Source organism: Trachurus trachurus (assembly GCF_905171665.1).
Source record: "Trachurus trachurus genome assembly, chromosome: 14".
Taxonomy (NCBI): Eukaryota; Metazoa; Chordata; class Actinopteri; order Carangiformes; family Carangidae; genus Trachurus; species Trachurus trachurus.
Genome location: NC_139903.1, coordinates 5649701 through 5674198, shown reverse-complemented (window position 1 = coordinate 5674198; position 24498 = coordinate 5649701). Strand labels below are relative to the sequence as shown.

At 40.9% G+C, this 24498-nt stretch overlaps 1 protein-coding gene across 1 annotated transcript in view; it reads right to left on the bottom strand.

The window, feature by feature from the left end:
- Positions 1-24498, bottom strand: part of fstl4 (follistatin-like 4) — a gene marked incomplete at both ends in the record, with an annotated part of 174002 nt that overhangs the window by 50397 nt on the left and 99107 nt on the right. Inside the window, 2 exons of the mRNA XM_083986585.1 lie at positions 9944-10064; positions 14107-14297. Of these exons, the coding sequence (XP_083842711.1) occupies positions 9944-10064; positions 14107-14297 (312 nt within the window). The remainder of the gene's footprint in view (positions 1-9943; positions 10065-14106; positions 14298-24498) is intronic.

Genomic DNA, 24498 nt, shown 5'->3' with positions numbered 1-24498 from the left:
AACAACTTAAAAAAAGAGTTGTGGGGAGTAATAACAATATATGCCTGAGATATTCAAATATCCTGTTGGTGAGTACATAATGATTAAAATAAGAATTAAGGGATATATTAATAAGAAAGAATCTGTGTTTTTTTTGCTAGTGGCTGATGTTTTAATGTTATCTTACATTGCAGGCAGTAAAATCGTAACCTTGACTGAACTTATTTAATTAAGATTCTTCTTCTTTTGAAAGAGAAAAATCATCTGCAGCTCCTGCGGTCGTGTACATCATCCATCTGTGTTGTAAAGTGTTTCTTGCCGGGTTTGCTGCTTAATTAATCCATCAATTCAATGTGTTTTCCAAAAATTCGTTTTGGTGTCTCTCGGAGAACACGTCTGGATTCAGCAACATGCAGCTGTTGTTTTTATTTCTGGGTGGAGAAACCAAAACCCAGCGGTGCAGAGAGAGCAACAGGGCGAGTTTTGCCAGTTGAGCAGCTACAGTGTAGAAAAATAATTGTGGTGCAACATCTCACCCTGGTATTCGTCCTTGTAGGGCTCAAAACAAAATCTAAAGATTGTTGTGTGAGATTTAAGTCAGGCTTTCGTAAGATTTCACAAGATTTCATAATGTGACATTATAACAGTCTGGACGAGCAGCTACAGATAAGTCTATAAAAAGAAGAAAGAGTTTGCACTGTTTGAAGTGAGGTGCATCAGCAGAAGCTTTTTATTTCCTCCGAAGATTGTTTTGGGTTTATTTCCAATGTAATCAGCGCCGTCAATTCCAGTGTAATTGGCTGCTTGGAATGAGAGCAGCTGCCTCTCTCTCTGTATTTCAGGCTAATTCACTGATCCTAGAAGCCCCTTGCACGTTCAAGTGCATGCCGTATGATAGTCATGGTCGTCCCCTCGCAGGTTTGACTGACACCTGTGCAGCAGAAAGTGGCTGTTAACGTGTGGAAGATTAAAAATCACGACTGTGCTAACGTATAATCTTCACAGTAAACCTCCAGCCGAGGGCTATATCTTGAACGGCTGTAGTTGGGTTTGAGTGAGGCAGATATGATAAAGGAGACAAACCTGTAGTGTTAATTCCCTCAGTGTTTGACAAAAATGATCACAACAAACAAATTATCACAAAATCTGACAGGTATAAGGAGAACAAATCTCAATGTCTGACAACCACAAGCTTTAAAAATACATAAAAAAAACCAGAGGAAGACTGCAGCCAGGGCTAACGCTCATTCACAGGGACTTTTCTCTTTAAAGAGACTAAATACACAGCTCAGCTTCCCTATAGATATTGTTGACACAGGTTCTATATATCATGCTCAATTTACATTTCATTTTGCTCTCCTCTCCTTATGTTTCCCACTCAAGATGTCCACATGATTGCAGTGTGTGCACTCAGGGGTAATACACTCCTATAGCTCACATCCTACACATATCATCCTTAATTGTTTATTATGTGCAGTGTTCACGTTGCTTATATTATCTACCTCTCCTCTCCTCTCCTCTCCTCCTCTCCTTCCCTCTCCTCTCCTCTATTAAGGGGATCAACTAAGTGTTGCACTAAATAAATGATTCGGACAGCCACAGTTGCCATGACAACTCACCAGGCATCTCACACGATTGTATTCAGAGCAGACTGCTGGATGACCACTGGCTGCACGGAGCCATGTGAGTTATATGTGTGTGTATGTTTGTGTGTGTGACTAAACAACAGTAAAAATGGATTTGCATGTGTTCGCGTATGATTGTCTGTATTTGTGAGGTAATTATAGAGAAGTGAAAATTAGATTTGCTGTTGCTGCTACATGTTAAAGAGAAAGTGGTTAAAAATAATAATTACAGCAGAGAGAAGGAGCTGCGGTTGTCCAGTTTAAAATAACAATCCATGATTTCAAGATTAACAAATATACATTTATCCACTTTATACAGACATACATAATTGATGTAACTTGATTGACTCAAATCATTATGTATCTTGACAAAGTGCTATATTTGCAATGCCATGCAGCTAGGTGTTTGGCCAAACAAACATGTTTCACATCAATGTGTTTCAGTGAATGGCAGCAGTGATTTGTTTATAGAAGCAGAGATCAGTGGCAGCTACAATAAGGCTGATTACACAGTGAAACCTGCAGGACACTGAGGTTGTTTTTAAGGCTGATTAAAAATCCCCTTGACCTCTGAATCCCTGCAAAATAGTAAATTTAGGATTGTTGACTCAGTACAGGGAAAAGAAAACATGTAGTAAAAAAACAAACAATCTCTCTTCCTCTCTCTCTCTCTCTTTGTAGAATGGAAGACCAAAGCCTCAACACTCCCTTACCTGTGACTGCAGCTACTGCAGACACTGGGTAATTACCCAGGAAAAGAAACGACACTTGGAAGGTTCCAGGAAGCCCCTTATACACACCAGCAATTAGCTGTAAAGGTCCATTGAGCGGTAATGAGGCACCAGACTGGTGGAAAGGAGAAGAGAGGAGGAGGAAAGGAAATGAGGGTAAAGGAAAGGAAAGGAAAAGTGAGGGGATGGGAGGTGGGGTGTAGTGGTGCAGTATTTGTATTCGAGTTTGGATTTGGGCTTTAAAAATAAAAAGATTGGTTATTCGTGTTCAGGAAGAAACTGGAAGTGGGCCCACTAGAGACTTCCGCCAAGCTAGCTTTAGCTCTCGGCTAACTAGAATGGGAATAAAATAATTTCATTGTGTGGCTCTTCTAATGGATCATATTCTGGTAGTGAAACGAGTCGTTTTGCGGGGTTGTGACACTCAAAAAAATGTATCCACTGTTTTATAGCCGCTTCTTTTCCGGTTAAAGTGCATTACAGCCACCTACTGTGTTGGAGTGTGAACCAGAGTCACCTGGTTTTGTGCTGTTGCTCCTCTGCGATAACGTAAGGGATTGAGCCTGAGGGCTCTCTTCACCAAAACCAAACTGTGGCAGTGTCTCGTGCATGGATGTGATTAGCTCAAAACACGCACCAATATGTTTTTTTGTTCAGTTTTGTTTTAATCTCTTGTAGTTGGCTCAAAATCATGCTTGAAACACACATCAAACATTTCTTTTTCTTTAGAAAATAGCTCCAGAATAATGAGGAAAAACTATTCTGGGTCAAAGCATTATTTGTGTACTTCCGAATAATGAATTCGGGTTCGGGTACTGTACATCCCTAAAATAAGGATATGATGGAGGCAACGTGGACAGGAAACAATGGAAAGCAGGGGAGAGGGGTGGGGGGTTGGGGTGTTTGTATGTGTGTAGAAGGAACCTCCAAGACCTCCCGTTCAAAGTCACTTTGTTGTTAAGAGCTTAGCTGGAGGTCTCTCGCCCACTTGGCTGTCAGAGAACAACAGACTCCCCTTGTAAAAGTGATATCTGATCTCAGCAAGATCATTCGTGCAGATTAAGGGCAAACTTGAGTAACATGAAAGATCAAACCTTGACGGGAGCTGCCGGGCAGCAGCACAAAGATATTATCTCTGCTGTCGAGGAATCGTGGCGCTCTCAGAGCTTCGCTGGAAACGTACAAGGTGCAAAATGGAGCCAGGAGAAATATCTTCACCTAATGAATGTCTGCTCTATGAAAATGGTGTGGAAGTGAAAATAAATATGTCACATGTGATTTCAGATTGTGACTCTGAAATAATATCATAATATTAACAAGTTGTCTTTCAGTTCATGTTTGATAGCATTACCATAGCAACTATATGCATATGTATTTTTTATCTACCTATACTGTATGGATGTAAATGAATGTGCGTCCTGAATGTAGGTACTTTATATAAACATGTTCCACTGATGGAGATAATGCACACACACACTTTTCCTCTTGTGAATAATACAGCTGTATCTATGATAATAATAGTATCAGTCATTATTATAAAATGTTAACAACATGCACTGTGTGAATACAGAATTTTTAAAATAGTTTTCTCTCAGTTCCTCAAATTTAAGACAGGATCTGTTTTACTTCATCGCTATTGCAAACAAAAATGTTTCAGGTTTTTTTTTCTGTTGCTATTTCAAAAGCTACACTACTACAAAGCTACACTCTGTCTATTCGTGGCCAAACTTCATGATCTGACTTTAAATTGAATAAAAAAATTGGAAAAATATCTTTAAACTTATATAATTTTGCACCAACAACAAAAAAATAAAAGAAGGCCTAGGTCCAAGTCTATATGCAATCTTCAGGTGATCTGAACCGTGAACCGCGAACCAGAACAAAGATCTTAAGGTGTTAAGTACATACAAACACGCACAGCACGCACACACCCGTGCACACGCATGCCCACAAGCACAAATAATCTTTTGACCTCTATCCGACCCTGGCTGCTAATTTTCTGTCATCACATGAACATTTACAACCTTTTCATTTTCTCTCCACCGTTTCCACTTTGTCTCATTTTTAATTTCATTTCCCCTGCTGGTCTTTCCCCTCCAGAGTGAGTAAAAACCTCTTCTCTCCTCCTCTTATCTTCCCTCCCCCGTCCTTTCCTCTCTCCATGATACTCTCCTTTCTCCTCTTTTTCTATTTCATCCCCCTCTTCTCCTCCTCATGCACCTTCTCACTTCCATCTATGCAACTTCAACCTCTTGATTAATTAGTCAGACATGCTGAGTGGCCCCACTTAGAGGGGAAGAAATGCATGTGCAAAAAAAAACAGAAAAAAGATGGAGGAACAATGGAACTAGGGGAAAGCAGCCTGATCCTAATTAAACGCTCACCAACTGTGTGTGTAAATAACAGTGAGAAAAGAAAAAGTGGACTTTACCATGTGGCTCTGAGAGCTCAATGCACACAAATGTCCTGTTGATACAGAAAACAGCCTCAATTTGACAACACACGCACGTCAAAGAAATCACAACACATGCAAATAAATGTGCTGCAAATTCAGATACAACACAACAGAAGTGTTTCCAGTGGACACAAGCCTGGACGTTACCATGGAGGTGCTATCCCAGCCATGGTGGCCCAGACTCCAGTCCAAGCCCTGGCACTTTGCACCATATCATCCTCTCATATCCTTGATGATGATTCTGCAGTGACGCAAATGCAGACACTGAACAACAAGTCCTGTTCATCACTTATTATAGTGTTGCTTGGAAACATGCTGCATGTGTTTTTTTTTGTTTTTTCTCAGATTGATGCAGATGTATTTTTCCTGAATGTGCAGCTCATTTGTTCAAGTGCATGTTTTCTTATGCAGTGCATTGAGCTCTCAGGGCCACCGTACTTTACATCTTAGCAGTTTTACTGCGAAAATTCACTAAATAGGATCAAATGCTGGAGTTTGGACTATATCTCTGTTAAATCCGACAAGTAAATCTAAACTTCATGAAATCAGAAACCTTCACAGCTGTCAAAATGCTTCCAGCGTTTTTATACCAGAGAGAATCAGAAAAACGGGATCAGTCGCTGAAAATGCAGTTAGGCTGTTGATCAAAGAGCGATAACTTTCAGATATAACTTCACACAGTAACGTCAGCACACGATGATGGACAAAGAAAAAGAAAAACTGACAAAGATAAAGAAAAACAAAACGTCCTCCTCCTCTCCTTTAGTTTTCTTCTCATCTCCTCCTTCAAAACTTCCCACTTTTTTCCTGCTGTCTTTCTGCTCCTGCCCCGCTGCTTTTTTCTCACATGTCGTCTTCCTTCAGGTGTTTTCTTCTTCTGCTCCTCTGTTGCGCTCCCAATTTGCTGCCTTGCCGACCCAGAGTCAATCACGAAGATTTAGTAAAATAAACAAGCCGCTGCTGACACAGGGAGTGGGGCTCCCGAGCGTTAGTTGGAATTCATGACCATAATTGTTTATCTTTGTTGTGCTGCTTTCAAGCTGATCTCTGCAGGATGTGGAGGGTCTCCAACAGCCCCAAAGTTTCTGCATTTAACTTTTTTTTTACCATAATCACACCAGACCTCAAGTTTAAGGTAAATTGGAAGAGTAAAAGCCAATAACATCACAGTAGTGAGCCGGACCTGAGGGGGTGGTGTTAGGAACGCTGCTGTCTTTGTCGAAGCTGCTCTCCACTTCTACCTGTGACCTCGGCTTTGTGGCTTTAATGACCCATCATCCACTGAAGGTGTATGCAGTGAATACATGTACCCAAATACTGAGGGAAAGCCAGTAGTATGAAGTGCAATGCAGCCATCTCAGATCATACACAATACTCATGCAGTCCATTTATGACCTCTGGGCACCTTGACAATAAATAATAGTTTAATTGAATAGCACTCAACAAAGTGCTTTGCACAATGCAAACAAATCAGAGTTAAAAGCAAATAATGTTTTAAAAAAATCTATAAAGTTTAGATAAACAAGATACTGACTCTGGATATCTGATCTCCTCTGGTAAGTCTTTTCCAAAGTTTAGGGGCCCAGAGAGCAAAGGCCTCGTCTTCTGTTGTTTGCAACTTGGACCCCAGAGTGGTGTGAACAGTGAATGACCACAAGTTCTCAGACTGGTCTTGGTTCATAGAAGGATAAAAGCTCCGAAGAACTAAAAGAATTTTAAAATCAATCCTAAAAGAAACAGGCAGCCAGTGTAGAGATGTGAGGTTTTGAGATGATGTGAGCACATTTTTTGGACTGGGTGAGAATCTGAGCTGCAGCTTTCTGAACCAACCTGTAGGTGGTGGATTGATTTTTTACTGTGGTGAACGCAGAGGGACATAAAACCGAAAATACGTTTCTCCAGATCTGTGTCTGAAATAAAGGACTTGACCTCGGCTGTATTTATATAAGTGATCTTTCTTCACCTGCGGTATAAAGTACAAATCTTGAACAATAATGACTCTGAGATTTTTTGGCTGAGGGCTTAATGTAGTTAATCAGTTTTCTATGATTAGATTTTTTTTTTTTTTTTTTTGCAGACCAACTTCAGATTTATATATTCCATGTGTCTGCACAACAAGCTGTGACCTTGTGTGACTGACTGTGTGTATTACATCTGCAGGCTACAGATATCTCTCAACAAGCTCGCTCACGTATCAATGCACCGTCGTCTCGTTTCAAACTGTTCATGTGAATCATTTCAGCTACGGCATCGGCGCCAACATCTGCAAGGTAAATGTCTGCACATGTATTTACTGAGCAATAATTGTGTACAGTGGTTCTAATTTGGATACAAAGGGCACATGTACGATCCCTCCACTCCTACACAGTGTTCACAGCAATAATAAATGTTGGGAAACAGATCCCAGTGAACCAGATGAGGAAGCTACAGAGCTGATTTAAAGTTATTATGCCCTTATCTCTGTCCTGCAATATGCTCTATGGCAAAGAAAAGGTTGATTATTCACTTCTGCTGTGCCACAGAACGAGAGTTTTTTTTCCAGCTTTAACTGAACTAAACATAATCATCCACAAATGCCAAATGCTCTCTCGCGCTTTTTCATTTGTACATTTCCCCTCTCTGGGTTTTGGACCATTGGTCAGAGAATGCCGGCGATTTGAAGCCATAAACATTAAACTTTGCAAACTCATGGTCCATATTTGTTAGTGATTTCTAACAGAGGATAAAAAAAGATTGAAAAAACAACTACAACAATAATCATTTGTCTATAAATGTGGGGTTACATGTCAGGACAACTAAGTGTTACAAACACATGGGTCATTGAATGAGTCATTTGTGATCTTTTCTTATAAAGATGAATATTATAAAAAAAAAAACATGTCTAGATGTTGTGTGGCCTCATTCCACCAATAACTTTCATACTGTGAGAGTTTTGGATCAAAATAGTGATGGGTTATTCATATATTTTGGTCAGGGTGGATGCTCCAGTCTGATATTCTGTAAATAAGAAGCCAATACAGGATGATTAAATGTTTTTAAAGCACTTCTCGTGTCCTCCCAGGATCCTGTAGATGTTTTACTACTCTACATTTTGCTGGTTACTTACAAACTAAAAGCCGGTTAGTTTTAAGAACTGGATTAGAAACGGCTTCTGCCAGGCAAATATGAATGTGATTGTCATCTCCTGGTAAGTGCCAGTAATCTCTGAGGCTATATCAGTAACATTCAGAGAGCAATATTGTTTCAGTATAATTATAAATCCATATTCTTGGAGAGAGAATTAAACAGTATCTACTTTATAGAGTTGCAAAGGACGCAGTGAAGAAAAACAAAAACATGTGTGTGGAAACAACCTGCTGGGCTTGTAAAAGGTAAAATAAGGGCAAAGAAATCAATAAGAATGCAATCATTTCAAGGAGTAGGCTGCTCTCTCTCCAAGCATATTCTCTCCTTCTATTCAATTTGTGGTAAAAAAAAGAAGAAAAAAAGATCTGGGTGGCAACCGAATGGAGCTGTGTGGAGCGGTGAGCCTGTCAAGGTTTATACGTTAAATAAAGCAAAGACAACAGAGGGGCCAAAACAACAATCAGCGTTTCTTAACAGCACGAGTTCAGCGACTGTGGGAGCAACAATGAAGCTGGAGTTTATCTTCTTTGTGAAACGGCCGAAGGGTTTTTATTCTTACATCAAAGCTGCAGAACACAACACAACATATCAACAGAGGAGAGCCATGAAAACTTGTGGAGGAACTGCTGAGCACACTTCCTGCTGCTGCTGCTGCTGCTGCTGCTGCTGCTGCTTTGAGTTAGAGCGACTCCAAACATGACTAAAGCTCCGTTTCAAATGTTTTCACCTGAGATCAGACAAGGAGCTCGACAGATAGAGCATCAACCGTGGCAAAATCCTTTTTCATATCATTTTGGTGTATTATTCCTATTCTCTTTTCCACGCTTATTACCATATTGTAAGTTTCCACCCTGTTGAACACACCTGTGATTCCTGGCTGCTCTCCTTCCCAGAGCGCTCATCGGGGACGGCGCTGATCACAAAACCCACACACACCCACACACCCACACACACACAATACACAGACTCACCTGCAGTGATACACCCACACGCTTGCATGCAAACTTGCACAATTCCACACTATCAACATTATCCACAACACCAGATGCACCACTCAAAATTAATTACTCCCCCTTGATGTTGCCTGTTCTGCAGCCCAACAGTTAACCTTGAGCGTCATCTGATCAATAGCTTGTTTTATCGCTCCCAGCCCACTCCTTCAACTGCTTGTCAAACATAAAATGCATTGACAAACGTGTCCTGAAACCTTGCGGGCAGGCCTGCAGGTAAATAGGCACCAAGAGATCTGATCGCTGCCCATCTGGAAGGTGAGGGGGAGTGTTGACGAGTGATAGCAGGATGGTTCCCACTAAAACCAGTCATTAGCAGGCTAAATAAGTGCTGAGGCTTAATGGACTCACACAAAGCTGAAGGTATAGAGCCCTAGAAATGGCCACCTGCCACAGTTCACTGCCGGATTCATCAACTTCAGCAGGTTTTTATCACAGATTTGGGTTCAGATGTCGGTTCTTTCAGGGAAAGTTTAGCAGCAGGAGGTTGCCACGGCATCCAGGAGTTTTGATGGTGAAGCTATAGCGACATTAACGGTGAAATTCTGATCATTGGTCTTAATAAGGTGAAATCTGCCTGTGCGCTCAGCTGCTGGTTCAGTCCAAACCCCCAAAAGGCTATTATGGCTGTTCCAGATGCTATAATCATAGCTGCGTCTGGGCACATGGACCGGTGTGTAATTATCAATTTATCTGTGGCTGAAACACTTTTTATCCTGATGGGCTGCGGCGGCGAGACTGGGAGGTCTCCAGTTCCTAAACAGAGGCGTGTGTGTGTGTGTGTGTGTGTGTGTGTGTGTGTGTGTGTGTGTGTGTGTGTGTGTGTGTGTGTGTGTGTGTGTGTGTGTGTGTGTGTTTAAAGGTTTTAAAAAGCCCAGGTGACGTATTTACTCCATCTCAAACTGCAGGTATGTTATTAGCACTCAGACAGGTTGGGTTCAATGTGCAATTACTGGGCACATTTATGGGCAAAGTGCATTGATGTACTTTTTAAATAACACACAAGTCTGGACTTACGGAAAGCCGTGTAGAACTCGTGGAGGCTGAGGTGTCCGTCGTTGTTGTAGTCGTCGTATCGCAGCAGGTCCTGCATGTTGCACTCCAGCAGGCTGTCCTCCAGGTGCTCCTTCATGGAGATCTAACACACACATACACACATGATGTAATAAATTATATATCATAACAAAAAACGAAATGTCTTCCGTTAATAAAAAAGACTTCCTGTAGAACATGTGGTGATATATAATTATCCTACAGAGCTATGAAATGTTCACACCTTATCACAGCCTTTACTTATCTTTTCTCTTTTGCCTTCAACGTCTTTTTACTCAAAGCTATCTTCTGTAAGATACAGCCACATTATGCATGCTCGGTACAAATGTAAATCTGACATTTTGGAGATATCAGACACATTTAACATTTACGTATTCTTCTAATAGCGTAGCCTTGGCACTTCTTGTGAATATAAACAGCTGTGATCCGCCTGTCTCCCACAGAAACCCAATGGAAGGAATCACAAGAGCCTCCATTTAATTACAACTGTACATTTGCCTAGACCCTGCATTTGACATACTTGAGTTATAATGTATTATCTAAATTAGCCTGCTGCTGCTCCCTGTTACAAAAACATACAACATAATTCTCGCGAAAGCTTCGAATTTCTCTGTTCCAAGTGGAACAAGAAGTGATCAATGAGTTTCCAGCGAGAGCAATGGAAGTAAATTGCCTGAGTGAATATAATTAGCATTTTAAGCAATGTTTAACATGAGCTTTTTTCATTCCACCAACAGAGAGGACGTGATTTCCTTCAGAGGGAAAATGCTTCATGTACATCAACACCTGAGTCACAGAAACAGACTCATTCTGAGACTAATTACGGTACTTCCCATTTAGGAGGAGTGGGTTAAATATGTAATCTGGAATATAAGTGTCTCTGATTTTCTCTCCATTTTAACAGGACCTCTATCTTCCTGCTTTACACTTTGCACAAACTGCACCTGAGTTAATTCAAAGACGTTCCCCTGGGAAGACGCACCACTCTCTACCTCCTCTGTTTGTCATTTATGAGCCCTCTCTTCTACTTTAGTGGCGCATCTTTCTCAGGGGAGCCATCTTTGAAAAGGTGATGTTCTGCAGTTTTTATGGAAATAAACAGAAAATGCAGCTTCTGTTTAAAAAGAAAATCCACTTGCACTATATTCTGTAAAGAAAACTGTCTTCTATAGAGGTATTATGGTTTCCAGTAAAAGTGGCAAACACTCAACATAAGTCTGTATTTGTCAAGACGGCTCATACTAAAAAGTGCTGGAGAAGCGTTTAAACACGCTGTCTCACCCTCATCATTTAATTTCTGTGGTAATTTTCAATCACGTAAAGTAAACCTGGGGAAATTAAACATTAATGAAGTAATCTCTGCTCCATACCACACACATAGAAAACACATTCTCTACAGTGACACCACATTTAGCCTTGTTTTAAAGTCTCTGCACATCCACACAGGTGCTTTCAAACACTTTGGCTAATATGACTTTTACTGTGGTTGAAAGTGAATTCTGGACGATACCCAGTGTGGTGGCCACAGCACATGGCACCACTGGAGTTTAGTGTTTTTCTTTTATTTAGATCAAATAATGACACCAACACATGTGTGTTTTTTATGTAATTGGCAGTTTGTTAATCGATTTGAGTGCACGCATTTTAATTAGCAGACTGTTGGTTAAAGTTTTCTTTTGTCTTTGTTTGAATTAAAACCTTATCGCACGCAGCTCTCCCCACCTCCAAAAAAGGAAGTGGTGCCATTCAAGATGGAGGTGGGCAACTTAGAGGTGCTGGGGTGGGGTGGGGCGATGGCATGTTTTAGTTTCAGTATATGGAGTTTGTTTCTGTCCCCCTTTTGTCTCTGTGTCAGCTGGTGTCTTTATAACCAGTCAGTTTGAATTTAATTTGTAAATAAATCAACAACTGCTTGGTCCGTGACACCCAGGTGATGTGTCATATTATTCACCCTTGTGTGCATGTGTTTGGACTGCGGGAGGAACGTGGAGAACCCAGACAGAAGGGGCGAACATGCAAACACCACACCACCATATTACCTACAGGTAAACAGCATGTGTTGACACTGACCTGGATTAAAGCTGTGCAGATGGTGGGCTGTACTTTGTTTGTTGTTTTCAACAATACAGTCCTTTCCTCATTGCGTTTTGTTGTCAACTATAGACACAGTGTGTTTTGTTTGAGGTTAATTCTCAAACTCTCTTTAAAAACAAGGTAACATATTTTATTTTTCTACTTCATGAGCAAAGCTTGAAATCTCAGAAAAAAAACCAAAACAGCAGCTCTGAGTCAGCAGCTGAGTGGATCTGAGCCTCGGGGGCAGACAGAAGGTCTGGATTAGATTTTACTCAGCAGATGTGAATACGGTAAGTGTATCAAAATGCAAAGATAGATAAAATAGACTGCTCACACTGTTGGGACTCTGTGGCAATGATGATGGATGATAATTTGAGCTACAATAAGACACTTACTTCCACTTACTGTATATTTTACTGTAACACAAAGTGAATTTTATGTATTTAGATATTTCAAATAATTCTAATGAGGGGTTTTATTTTAGAGTTTGCTGATGCTACTGCGCTGCTACATCCTCTAGCATTGCTGTTGTAATGATTGATAAAAAGTCTTTGGGGGGATGTGGGGTGACATGTCAGAAAAAGTTTGAGAACCACGTTAAGAATATTACGAGGTAAGTTCCACATTTAATTCCTACAGCCATGATTTCCAAGCCTAAAAATATAAAAAAACGGCCTCTGTGCTCGTTCATCTCCTCCAATTGATTCTATATGGAGCTGCACATGTGACATGGCAGATTAAGGGATGTGACTCTTCTTCTCTTGTTACTGCCTACAGCAGACTGCAGCCATGTGTTCACTGACTCAGACTGATCTGTCCTTGGGTATTTGAATAATATATTTCAAACCCAAAGTACAGGACTTCACCCTCGGAGCCCATCTGTGACACTAGACACATCTCAGACCGAGACCGTCTGGATGGATGGATGGAGGACTGAAATTCATCTGTGAATTCCTTTGATACTTAAAAGCATTAACTCACTGAATTTATGAATTCCTACAGAATAAGAGTGTCTCGTCTAAAGACTTCCTGGCAACATGTCAGCATTAGTAATTGCCAGCTGTGATTGATCAAAATCTTTCCTTAGATTTTTAATGCAGTTCTGCGAAAAAAAAAAAAAAAAAAAAAGGATTTTAATATTTATTTCTGCTGGCAAAACTAGGCCAAAAAATCACTCAGTATTTTTTATTTCAAAGGCGACAAAGTGATGTCACTTACAACCACAGTGAGATGACAAAAGATTAATTACCTTTAGCATTTTACGTCTATATTTAGATGTATTTCAAAAAAAGTGATGTTCTCTCTTTTTTTGAGTAAGTGCTGGAGCACAATTAAAACAAAACATATTAAGATCATAAAGCATGTGACAATTCTTCCTGTTGCAATGACTCACTGCATTACAGCAGAAATCTAATTAACACTCATCTCTGATACCAGATGACACCCCAATCATTTCATTTCCTCATCCTGCAAATATCAACGCCAGTCCTCCTCCCCACAGTCTTCCTGACCATTTCCCATCAGATCCTAATGGGGATGATAACCCCAGTAAACGTTTTTCATTGTTAAACAAGATGATTATATGATTCCAGCCACAATTCACTCTTCACTCCGTCCGCTTAGTAGATTGACCACATGGTCCTCGATGTTCTGTAATAACTCTGGTGGAGAAAAGCATGAAAGAAGAGAAATCTCTCTCTCCAGTGTGAGCTGGGACTGGCTCACATTTAAAGCGTTATGGATCTCATTAAATACAAGAAAGGTTTTCTGTTATTCTTTGAAGATTTTGTTCATGATGACAGAAAAAAAAAGTCTCACACTTTTAATCTGCAAATATCTCGGATGAAGTTTGAAATGTGTGTTTCTTTGGTGCCACGCTCTCATAGCTATAATCAGATTTAGGGTAATAAAAGTTATGCAATTCATTTAAAAAAAAAAGTTTCCAAATACAAATCATGTTTAAGTTCCAGGCACATGAATAAAGTGAAGATGCTTTTAACCACTCTGCATCCTCATCCTCTTATTCAGGCTGATACCAGCTCCGCACTCACCTTCTCCAGCTCGTCGCTCACCAGCCGGTTGTCCTTGTTCACATCCAGGTACTTGAACATGGTGTCCACCAGTGCTCTCTTCTCCTCCATGTCTCTCTGCTGGTTCTGCTCCCCAGTACTCAGCACTTTGGGTTGCATATTCAGCAGCATGCTCTTCAGCTTGTTGTACTCCGACATGGTGCACGCATTGACTACAAGAGCAAACACACAGATATGGAAGAAAAGACACTTGATTAACCTCAATTATATAAGGCAAATTCTTTGGATGGAGGTTGTAAATTGGATTAATGTGTTTTCCAGAGGAAAAGAGGGCAAGAGGGATGGATAATGTGCGTATTTGTGTGTGTGTTTGTATGTGTGTTTACTCATTTAAAATGTTAGTTTTTGTTTGCATAATTTGTCTGGCAGCTTTTACTTGCAGGGGGTCCAATTAATTACAAGTAATCCTTGAGCACACATGAAAACAAAAGGTAAATATCCTCATTTAGAGCCCTCTCAAGCTTCTTGTCCTTTTTTGCTGTGGGATTAGAGCTTGTTTCAAAACCAGACTCAGTGTCTCTAGCTCTAGATTCCCTGCAAGGTTCTGCCTGATGAGGACGCACAGAGGAAACGAGAGACAACAAATTAATCACAGGCAGCAATCGGCATTTATTCTTCACACTTGAAATCAATAAATATGCAAAACAAGTCCATCACACGCTGTGAGGGACGTGATACCAATAGAGAGCAGGGATGCACATGGACACAACACACAGAGAGTGAGAAGACGAGGGTTTCCTTTTCTTTTCTGTCTTGTTGTCCCTCCTTTTTCTTTATTGCCATCTGAGCTGAATGACAACATGAGGTGCTGATGGACGTGCAGGACGTAGTGAGTTGTACAGTACGTGCAAGACAGAAACATGTCGATGAGATAATAATACAAACAAAATATTGGAGCAAGCAAAATATGAAAAAAATTCAGTGACATGAATAAATCATTAGGTGATGTCTGTAGAGCAGGAGGATGTCCCCCCCACTGAGAGGACATGGAAATGGATTTGCCTCATCGCCTAATCTCCTCCAATAACTCAACAACTATCAACTCTAACAAATGCAAATGACTAACCTAAAAGAAAGACTCCAAAAGTTTAGTCTCAGCATCTTCTTTTGGTCCCAAACCCAGAGCAGTGGGGAGCACTGCCAGAGCATATTTACAGTTGTTAACAAAACTGTCACTGTAGCAGAGTCAGCAAGGGTTCAGCTAGGTCGCTGCAGAGAGACAATGTGTCCTGCTGGGTTACTCGATGCTAAAGTATATAGATACATTAAAGATGCACATATTTTTGTGCTTATGCATATGCACACACGTACAAAGTGTTTCCTGTTGTGCAAAAAGTCTCATCGTGAAGGAAAGCTCAGGGTGACCCATTATCAAGTCCTGAACAACTTCTGAGACAGTTGATGCTGTGAGCGAGGCATTAGTGGAGGGAAAAACAAACAACTGTTTTTATGACATGCACCACTCTGTGTGTGTGTGTGTGTGTGTGTGTGTGTGTGTGTCAGACGGCATTCAGCTTGAAACTTTCAGACGTGTGACAAATGAGAGGAAAACTAACAGAAAGTGCAGTAAGACCGCCAGAAGTGTTTCAAAACACGCTGCCATGGATGCGATCGCTCCCCTAACCTTGACAAAGGGATTTTAGCTGTGTCTACTTCACTAGGCCTTAACCTCAGGGAAAGATTATGAACTCATATGGGTCATTCGGCAAGTGGAATGACAAGCAACCTACTTTTCGAAATACTACCCCCAACTAAAGCTGAGTAGTAAATCTGTAAAAAACAAGTTTAGCGAATGTCTTTCAAACAGGAGTTTGTGTCTGTTTGGAGCTGCAGGGGAACATGTGATACAGCAGTTTACAGTTGTTGTGACTGGACATATAAAATTATAATTAGCATCAAACTTTTTGAGCTCAGTCATGAGGGCGTCTAATGTTCAGGAAACAGTTCAGAAAGTCAGAAATCCAACAGATCTCAGTTATCAACAACACACACATACACACACGTCTCGACACTGAGCGACCCTCCTACTTACACAAAGCCTCATGCACCCACACAGAAAGAAAAAGTCTCTGTGCACTCTTCTCTACAAGCAGGCAGTCGAGTCAAGGTCTTGGCTAAATCCCTGTTCAATGTTATTCCTGCAAGGGGAATGAGGCGTGAGAAGGATCAGACATGAGGGATCATCACCTAAATGTCATCCCTGTCCCTGCTCTGGAAGGACAGAAATAAATTAACACCCCCATGCTGATTTAGATCTTGTCATATATGGAGAGAACAATCCTCTCTTAGCTCAGACTCGCTCTGCCCCCGCAAATATCTATTCAGAGGGAAAAAATATTATGAAAAGCCATTTGAAAGGAGCTACTATTGGGTTATTTCTTTTAAAAAAGCCATTTGAAAGGAGCTACTATTGGGTTATTTCTTTAAAAAACATAGATTTTAAAGCAAAACTGTGTATGAATGAAGCATATCACACTGTGTTGCTGCACTGACAGAGGTTTATTAGTGTCATAATTTATTCTAATGACCTCATCTAATGACCTTGTTACCTCTCCAGGTACATCTTTTATCCTCAATGTCAATGTTGCACCTTGGTGTTACAGTGAATCTTTGCTGGAGTGAATGTCCTTTGATTCTCATTTTGCTGAGTGCAGCAGCTGCGGCAGTGGCAGAGAAATATCTGTCTGTATTACAGTGCATCCACCCTTGACTCTAACACTGTTTTATTGTTCTAGAGGGACTAGGACTCTCTTTATTGCCCGTTTGAAATGTTAGCTGCTTAAGTGAGTGATCCGAAGCTGCTCGCACCATGAACGCCCAATGTCCCGGAGATGGAGCTCCTCTCCACCGCTCAGAGCATCCTCCACGCTCACATTTTATAAATGTCAGGCAGGGGAAAACAAAGAGAGAGGCAGCATTGAAGAAGAAAGTCCATGTCATGCTGAAGGGAGTGCTCAGAAACAGAGGACAAAAAGTCACAGATATTTAAAGAGGGGGTATATCTCTGAAAGGTTAAAAAAAAACCATGATGCACCAAATGTGATGTAAACTAACTCGACTGTAACCAGTCAATGTGACTTTTCTTTTTAAATGCTTTGCAAATGTTGCCAGGCTCGAGGGAGAGAAGACTTATTCTTCAAAACCAATTAAAAAAACACTAGGTTTTCCTGTTGTAGAAACCAGCATCCTCTGTGTATCTGTTTAAAAATCATATTTTAAGATCCAATTTGCAGTGTGACACTTTGTATTTCAACTATTCACTGGTTAATTGACACCGTTGTGGAAAAAGTAACAGCTCATTCATAAATTGTTTAGTATCTAGTAGATTTTAAGTCTTTGTAGAGCTTCAGAGGGCCTCGTCTGATGTCAAATACAAGCAGAAAATATATATAAAACATTAAATCAGGGTGAATAACAGTTTAAATGGATGTTGACCTTTAAAATATTTGGCTGTTTTTGGTTAAAAATCTGTAAAACTGAAGAGTGCACCTTTAAAACTTGCATAGCCTGGGTGGGGTGGAGGGTTTATGCTGTTTATGCTCAATGCATAAAAATTTAAAGCTTTTTCCTCACTAGCAATCATCCAGGTCTGCCCTGACAGAAAGATTTGTTCATAGCGGAGCGTGACCCGGTGCCGGTGAGCCATCAAAACAGATTTGTTACTGGTCTGCTTCAAGTTGCCGCTCGCTGTTGAGAAATTCTGGCTGAGAAATTCAAAGCCGCCGTACATCCACCGCAATTCAGATGTGTATGAATCAACAAAGCCAAATAAATAAATAAATAAATAAAATTCTCCTGTACTTATTAGATGAGCTCTTGGCTGCGGCTAAAAGACGGAGGGAGGGAAGGAAAATCCAAAGCATCAATCCTTCAGATGATGAAACCTCCCTGCTCTGCCCTCCAGGATGTAAAAGTGCTCTCTGTTAAATTTATGTCTGCCTGACCTCCTCTGGCTAAAATGATGGGATTATTTACTGTCATGCTGTCTGTGTGCTGCTAATATACAATGGTGATGGACCTCCCTTCCAGATAATTATGAATATGATGGACACTCTTTGCTCCTGAGGGCAGCGAGGTCTATGAGAGCCGAGCCAATCTCGGAGGGGTGACACGAGTCACAGGAGAGCCTCATATTGCATAATCGCTGTTGGCAGCTGTTTAAATCGGCTTACTGCAAGCGTCAGAGTCTATCCAACATTTCTTCTACAACTGCTGCGACTGAAAACACTTTAACTTTCTCTATTCAACAGAGTAAAGTTTCAGCATGTTTAACTTACACAGAAACATACATGCTTCTCCTCTTAGACAGAGGAACATTTTAAAAGTGACAAGCATTTGCAATTTATAGCTTCTCAACAGTGATGTTTTGCTGATTTTCTGCATTTTTATGCCATTCTTAATCAAACATATTTAGATTTTAGACTGTTTGATAGAATAAAATATATGTATATCATGATGTCTTGGTTTGTGGGTTACGTTTAGACATCAAACAGGTAACTAATCAATGCATTTTTTACACAAAAATATGATAGATCGCTGATCCCACCAGGTTATACCCCGCCTCTTGTGCAGTAACAGCAGGGATTGGCTCCAGCTCACCGGTGACCCTCAAAAAGATGAGCGATACAGCCAATGGCTGGACGGATGGATTTTTGTAATCAATGGCAGTTATCATTGTCCTTGTTGATTGCATTTCCCATGGCTGCTTCACAATAAACGTCAACTTGTGGACGACTGGCTGAACGATTTTCAGTGTGTATTAGCACTGAGTTAACAGCTCTGGCTGTAGGAGAGCTGTTAAGTAAAAAAAAAAAAGATTCTTTAAATTAGATAAAATCAGAAACGCTGAAGCACAAACATGCACCGTTTCTTCTGAATCCACTGTGAGTGTGCGGATAATGTGAACCTACTGTAGCTCGGCACGGGCGGAGATAATAAGTTACTGAACTGAACTGAACGTATTTATTGAGAAACTTTTGCAGAAGAAATGCCAACCAAAGATAATATCACCATAACAATATCGGAAGTAATAAAAACCTTAAGAACTTAGTTTCATCCCAAAAACTCAGTTACTGATGTAGCTACGCAACGAAGAAAGCATTCGATGGTAGCAGCATTCATTACAACAAACTACGGCTGACAGGAAGTATTATTCTGCACCCGAGGACCCTCTCTAGATGAATCCAAGCGGCATGTGAGACGTTCTGCAGGAAGTGCAATAAAAACTCCGTAGACATATATTTCCATAAATATGAAAACCGTGGCACAAACCCCAGTCATTTGTCAGGAGGCGTTTGCACAGAATCCATCTTCAAGGAGCAGCAGCAGGAATAGAAGCTGGAGAGGTGGAGGGAGTTTACAGCAGCAACATGGAGAAACAGCTGAGGTGGAGTGTGGCCTGTCAAGTTATAAAGACCTCACTGACTGTTTGAACGTGATTGGGGATTGGAGGAGTCAGCTGACAGATCGGAGGGGGAGGGGAGGGGAGGGGGGGCTGTCAGGACTGACCATGAATGAAATATTATGGTCAGAGTGGTGGATTAAACAACATGTTTGCTTTCTGAATATGGGACTGTTCTTGGAAAACTCGTCATTGAGAGTGCGAGAAATAATCCCATATCAAAAGCAGTAAAAAAAAAAAGTGATGATTCGTAGTTTAAAGTGACTCCCGCATTCCTCGGCTAATACATAACCCCCACTGATTTAAAGTGACACCTCTAGATATCCTGAGTGCAGGCAAGCTGTCTGCCAGTTTGCCTCCCCATACATTCAGCAGAGTGGATCAGTGTGTGCTCACGGAGCCTTATCAGAGTGTGTGCAGCTTGGCACCGACTAAATGAGAAAACCATTGCAACACCAAAGTTATTGGCAAAGCAGTGAAGCAGAAATAGTACAGTAGCATTCACTCCCTGTCTGTCTGCAGCCCCTATCTCCCAGAACTGGCTCCTCTAACTGCGTATCAGCACTACACACATCAGCGCTGTATCACTTCCTCACTCGTCCTCCAGTGCGGCTCCAACTCTCTCACACTCTTACGTACTCAGCTCTCCCACAGAAACCTGTCGGTGCGATTAAACATCTAAGTCTGAGACAATAGATAATATTCGCTGTGGTGACTAATATCTAATATTTTCTTAATTGCTTTGCTGATTTGATCTTCATCTATGAGTCACAAGTCTAGGCCAACACCGTCTTTCAGCTAATATCGTGCTAATATCATAATCGTTCATGTCTTTATTGGACACGCCCATTAAACATTCACAGTGCCGCAGGAAGAAATAAGTGAATCCTTGGAAATAATAATGGAGCAGTTATTAATTCAGTTATAATCCTTTGGCAGCAATAACTTCAAACAAGCCTTCTCAGACCTGCAAAATGTTCACGGTGAATTTTGGGCCGTTTTCTTTTTTCATAGAGCTGCTTCAACTCACACTTATTCTCAGGATGTCGGGTGTTAACGGCTCTTCAGGTCATTCCGCAGCATCGCTACTGGATTAGGGTTTGAGCTCTGAGTGGGCGACTCCAAAAAAAAAAGAGGAAAAAAAAGCTGATTTTCTTTGTTTGAAGTTGTGCTGTAGTAGATTCACTCAACCTGAAAAATATTTTCCCAGCAGAGTTAAACTCTCAGCTCAGTGATGTCCTGACACAGACACCAGGCTTCATGAACGGAGATGTTGACCAGTTTAACCAATTCAAGCTGTTGAGCCTTTAGCTGTTAGCACTTAGCATTCTGTTATTTTAGCTTGGTGCCCATTTACGTACAGAGAGAGTATAAACAGAACTAAATCATCTCCAGTTTATCTAATTATAGATATGATGTGAAGCCTCTGGAGCTGGTTCAGGCAACTACTGTACAACTCAAGCTGAACCAATCCTGATCAGCTGATCAGTCACATTTAAACCCTCCTGGTTACCTGATCATTCCTGACTACTCTGCTACTGCTGCCCATGAAGTTTCCCAATCCCGCCTCCTCCCAAGCATCCACATCTGGGCTCTGTTTCTATGATCCCATGTGGGGGTCTTGCTTTTCATTCCCTGTCATGTCTGTTACAGTAAGCACTTCATTTATCAGGGAATGAATACATTGATACAGAGCCTGATGCAAAACTTGCTTCAGTCATGCTCAAATTATTATGCTCTGCTTCAATTATGCAAAATGTTCAATAAAAAATAATATTGAACTCAAACCAGAGTTGTCCGACTGAAAGCTCCTCGAGATTGAGATGACTGTAATCCTTTGTCATCTTTGAGCAAATCAAATCTTTATGATAATTGTCTTCTGAAGTGTCTCTCTTTTTTTCAAGGCATGTTTCAGATTACATTTCCCTGAATTTATCTTTTAACACAGACACGGTTTTATTTCACTGACTGGACTCAAGGTTTGACAAATCCTGACTTCAGACTGACAATTAGCTTTTGCTAATGCCATTTACATACTCTTCATAGCCTTCACTGTGAATATTTTAATGTTTTCAATATACCATATGCAAGAACAATACTGTGATTAGTGTGCTATTACTTGTACCTTTTCACCTGAGCATATTTTAAGACAAAGTCAAACGTAAATGCAGATAATTACAAATGGTTCAGTCCAATGTTTCAGTCGGAAAAACTCTCCCTTACAGGACTGACTCACATTCACACCTGAACGCTGCCCAGTACAACCACACACTGACGTCCTGGCAGCTCCACTGGAGCAGTCGGGGTTAAGGGCCTTTCTCAAGGTCACCACAGTGTTTTTTTCATTCCTCCCACCCAGACGTACTCTTTCCAGCCAGGGATCAAACCAGCGGCCTCACTCTGCCTCATTCATTTCCACTTCTTTCACTCAGTGTTGAACAGTTGTAACAAAGCAATTTCACTGCAGGAATCAGTACAGTTTTTAAGGTTAGTTAGTCATCAATGATACCACTTCTGCTACTGTTATTATATTATATTGTATTATATTATAGTAGCTAATATTATGAAAAAAAAAAACCTGCCGAGTGCCCATTTCACAAGCAATGATATTGTCTACAGTTTCAGTAATTTTCACAGTTTTCTTTTCCCTTATAGTCGCCATGTGATTTTCCATCATGGTGTAATTGATTTACCCAGCAGGTACAGCTAGTTTTCACATTCTAGCTCTTATTTTGTTTTAAGAGCGCCACTTTAGTGCTGTACTCGGCCTCCGTGATGTGTTGAGTGAGCTGTAGTTGTTTGTTTTGAAGGATTTCACTGATTATTTCAGCGAGTATTCATCCTCCAACTACAGAAAATTTACTTTACCCCTGGTTTCGGGCATGGGGCTCATGAATAAGGATGCAAACTGCTGGGTGTTGCACATTGTTCGCAGTGACAGTGATCTCTACAGAGAGGTGGCAGACGCAGAGACGTAAAGAGCTGAGAGAGCTGGTTTCAAAGCAGCAGGCAACCAACAGCTGAATCATCATTGAAATATCAGCAATACACTTTTATCTACAAGAACTATTTCAGTCTCCTTGCATTGAGTGTTTCTTGGCTCAATTAAGATTCTGAACACACACACACAGTACCTCACTTGGTGTTTCAACAGTGGGGTGGTTGTGATTTTGTAAATACGCCGCCGTCTGTCAAGACAGTTGACTGACAGAATGCTACCGATCTCTAAAGACTGCTTTAACACTTCTGGGAGAAAACACTTGAATTCAGATGCCTTCACCTGCTGTAGAGTTTGTTCTCCTTAATATGCAGCAGTACAAATTCATCTGTTTCTATCAGTAAAACTGTGCTACATTAAAGGGATAGTTCAACATTTTGGCAAGTTCGCCCGTTTACCTTTAATTACCTTTAAGTATCGGTGCATGTTTGCACTTATACTTTCGCTTTTCACTCATCAAACTCATCAAATACACAATCCAACAACTCCAAAATGCTCTGGTGGACAAGTTGTGACCTGCACATTCACCACGCTATGAGGCGGAGTTGTTTTCGAGGCAAATGTAGCTGGAACTACATTCAATTTCAATTTGCATATTTGGTCAACTGTACCTGGGGGGTTACAGTGACCTTTGACCTTTATATTCCTTTCAGGTCATGTTTTTGTGACAGATGTTACCTCATTAAATTCCCACAGGTCAATGTGAGCTCACAGAGACCTTTGACCTTGGACTACAATTTCCTAATAAGTTCATACTCGAGTTCAAGCAAATGTTTGTGACAAATTAGATGAAATTTCCATGTTCATGAGAACATACGTGTGGAAGGACATCCATCAAATCATAATGTCTCCGGCTCGGAGATTGTCAATAGTGTGGAGGCACAAAAAAGAAAATCTCCCATTTCCACAGCTCGATCTTTTAGTGAAATTAGAGAATGAAAAACAGACTCAGTCCCATCCAACAGCCTCCATTAGCTTAACCCCCCCCCCCCCCCCTTCTTTTTTTGTGCAAACCATTTCCTAAAAGAAATGTGCCATAAGTGCAGTCAATGTAATTTATTATTTCCTGCTCTACATTTTCCCATGCTCAATAGCACAATATGTGCTTTCTAACAAATTGCAGACCAGCCAAAAAGAAAATCACCTCCTACCTGCATGTGGTTTTGGCTGTGATAGCAGCACACTGAAATGGAGACTCAAGTGGCTTTTAGAGTCACAACCTGCTCTAGGACCTGTGTAACAAATAAAAGAGAGCTGATTTTGTCCAGTGCAGGGTCGACAATGACGACACAAAGAACGCACAGATCCTCAAAGGCACACGCAGAATCTAAATACAGTTGCACTTGCACCCTCGGACCTGGTGAAGCGGATTTAGCCAAAGAAAATAATTACCAAGCCCCCACTGCTGCTAATAGATTGAGACTGGGAACAAGCTCAAGTGTTGATTACATTTTTAGCATCCATTCCCCTCTCTCCCCCACACCTGGAGTGCATGTTACACTAATCTCAAGGCCTTTCACAGCTCTTGCCGAGGCCTGCGAGCCGCCGCCTGATGATCCCATGAGTATACAGCTTTTAAATTGCCTGGATGTGGAGACTGGAGGAGGTGGACGCCTCTGGCTGTATGTGGCCTGACTGAACCCCAGTGATGACATCCAACAGTACCCTGCCCAAATACTGCAGTGACCTTGTGGGGAAAAGTTTCAGAGGCACAGGAAGAATGTCTGATTTTAAGTATCTCAAAGTGGAAGTAGACTGAAACAACTACAGGCTGAACTTACACCAACCTCAGCCTTAACATGAATTTCAATTATGACATCTGTCTCCTCTTCCACATCGACAAAAGAATCATCTATTATTTCCTCAGCCTGATCAAAATGCAGCATGTCCAGAGAAACTGCTCAGTCATCAAACCCAACCGTGTTATCTATTCCATACCGACTTCAGTCTGCTC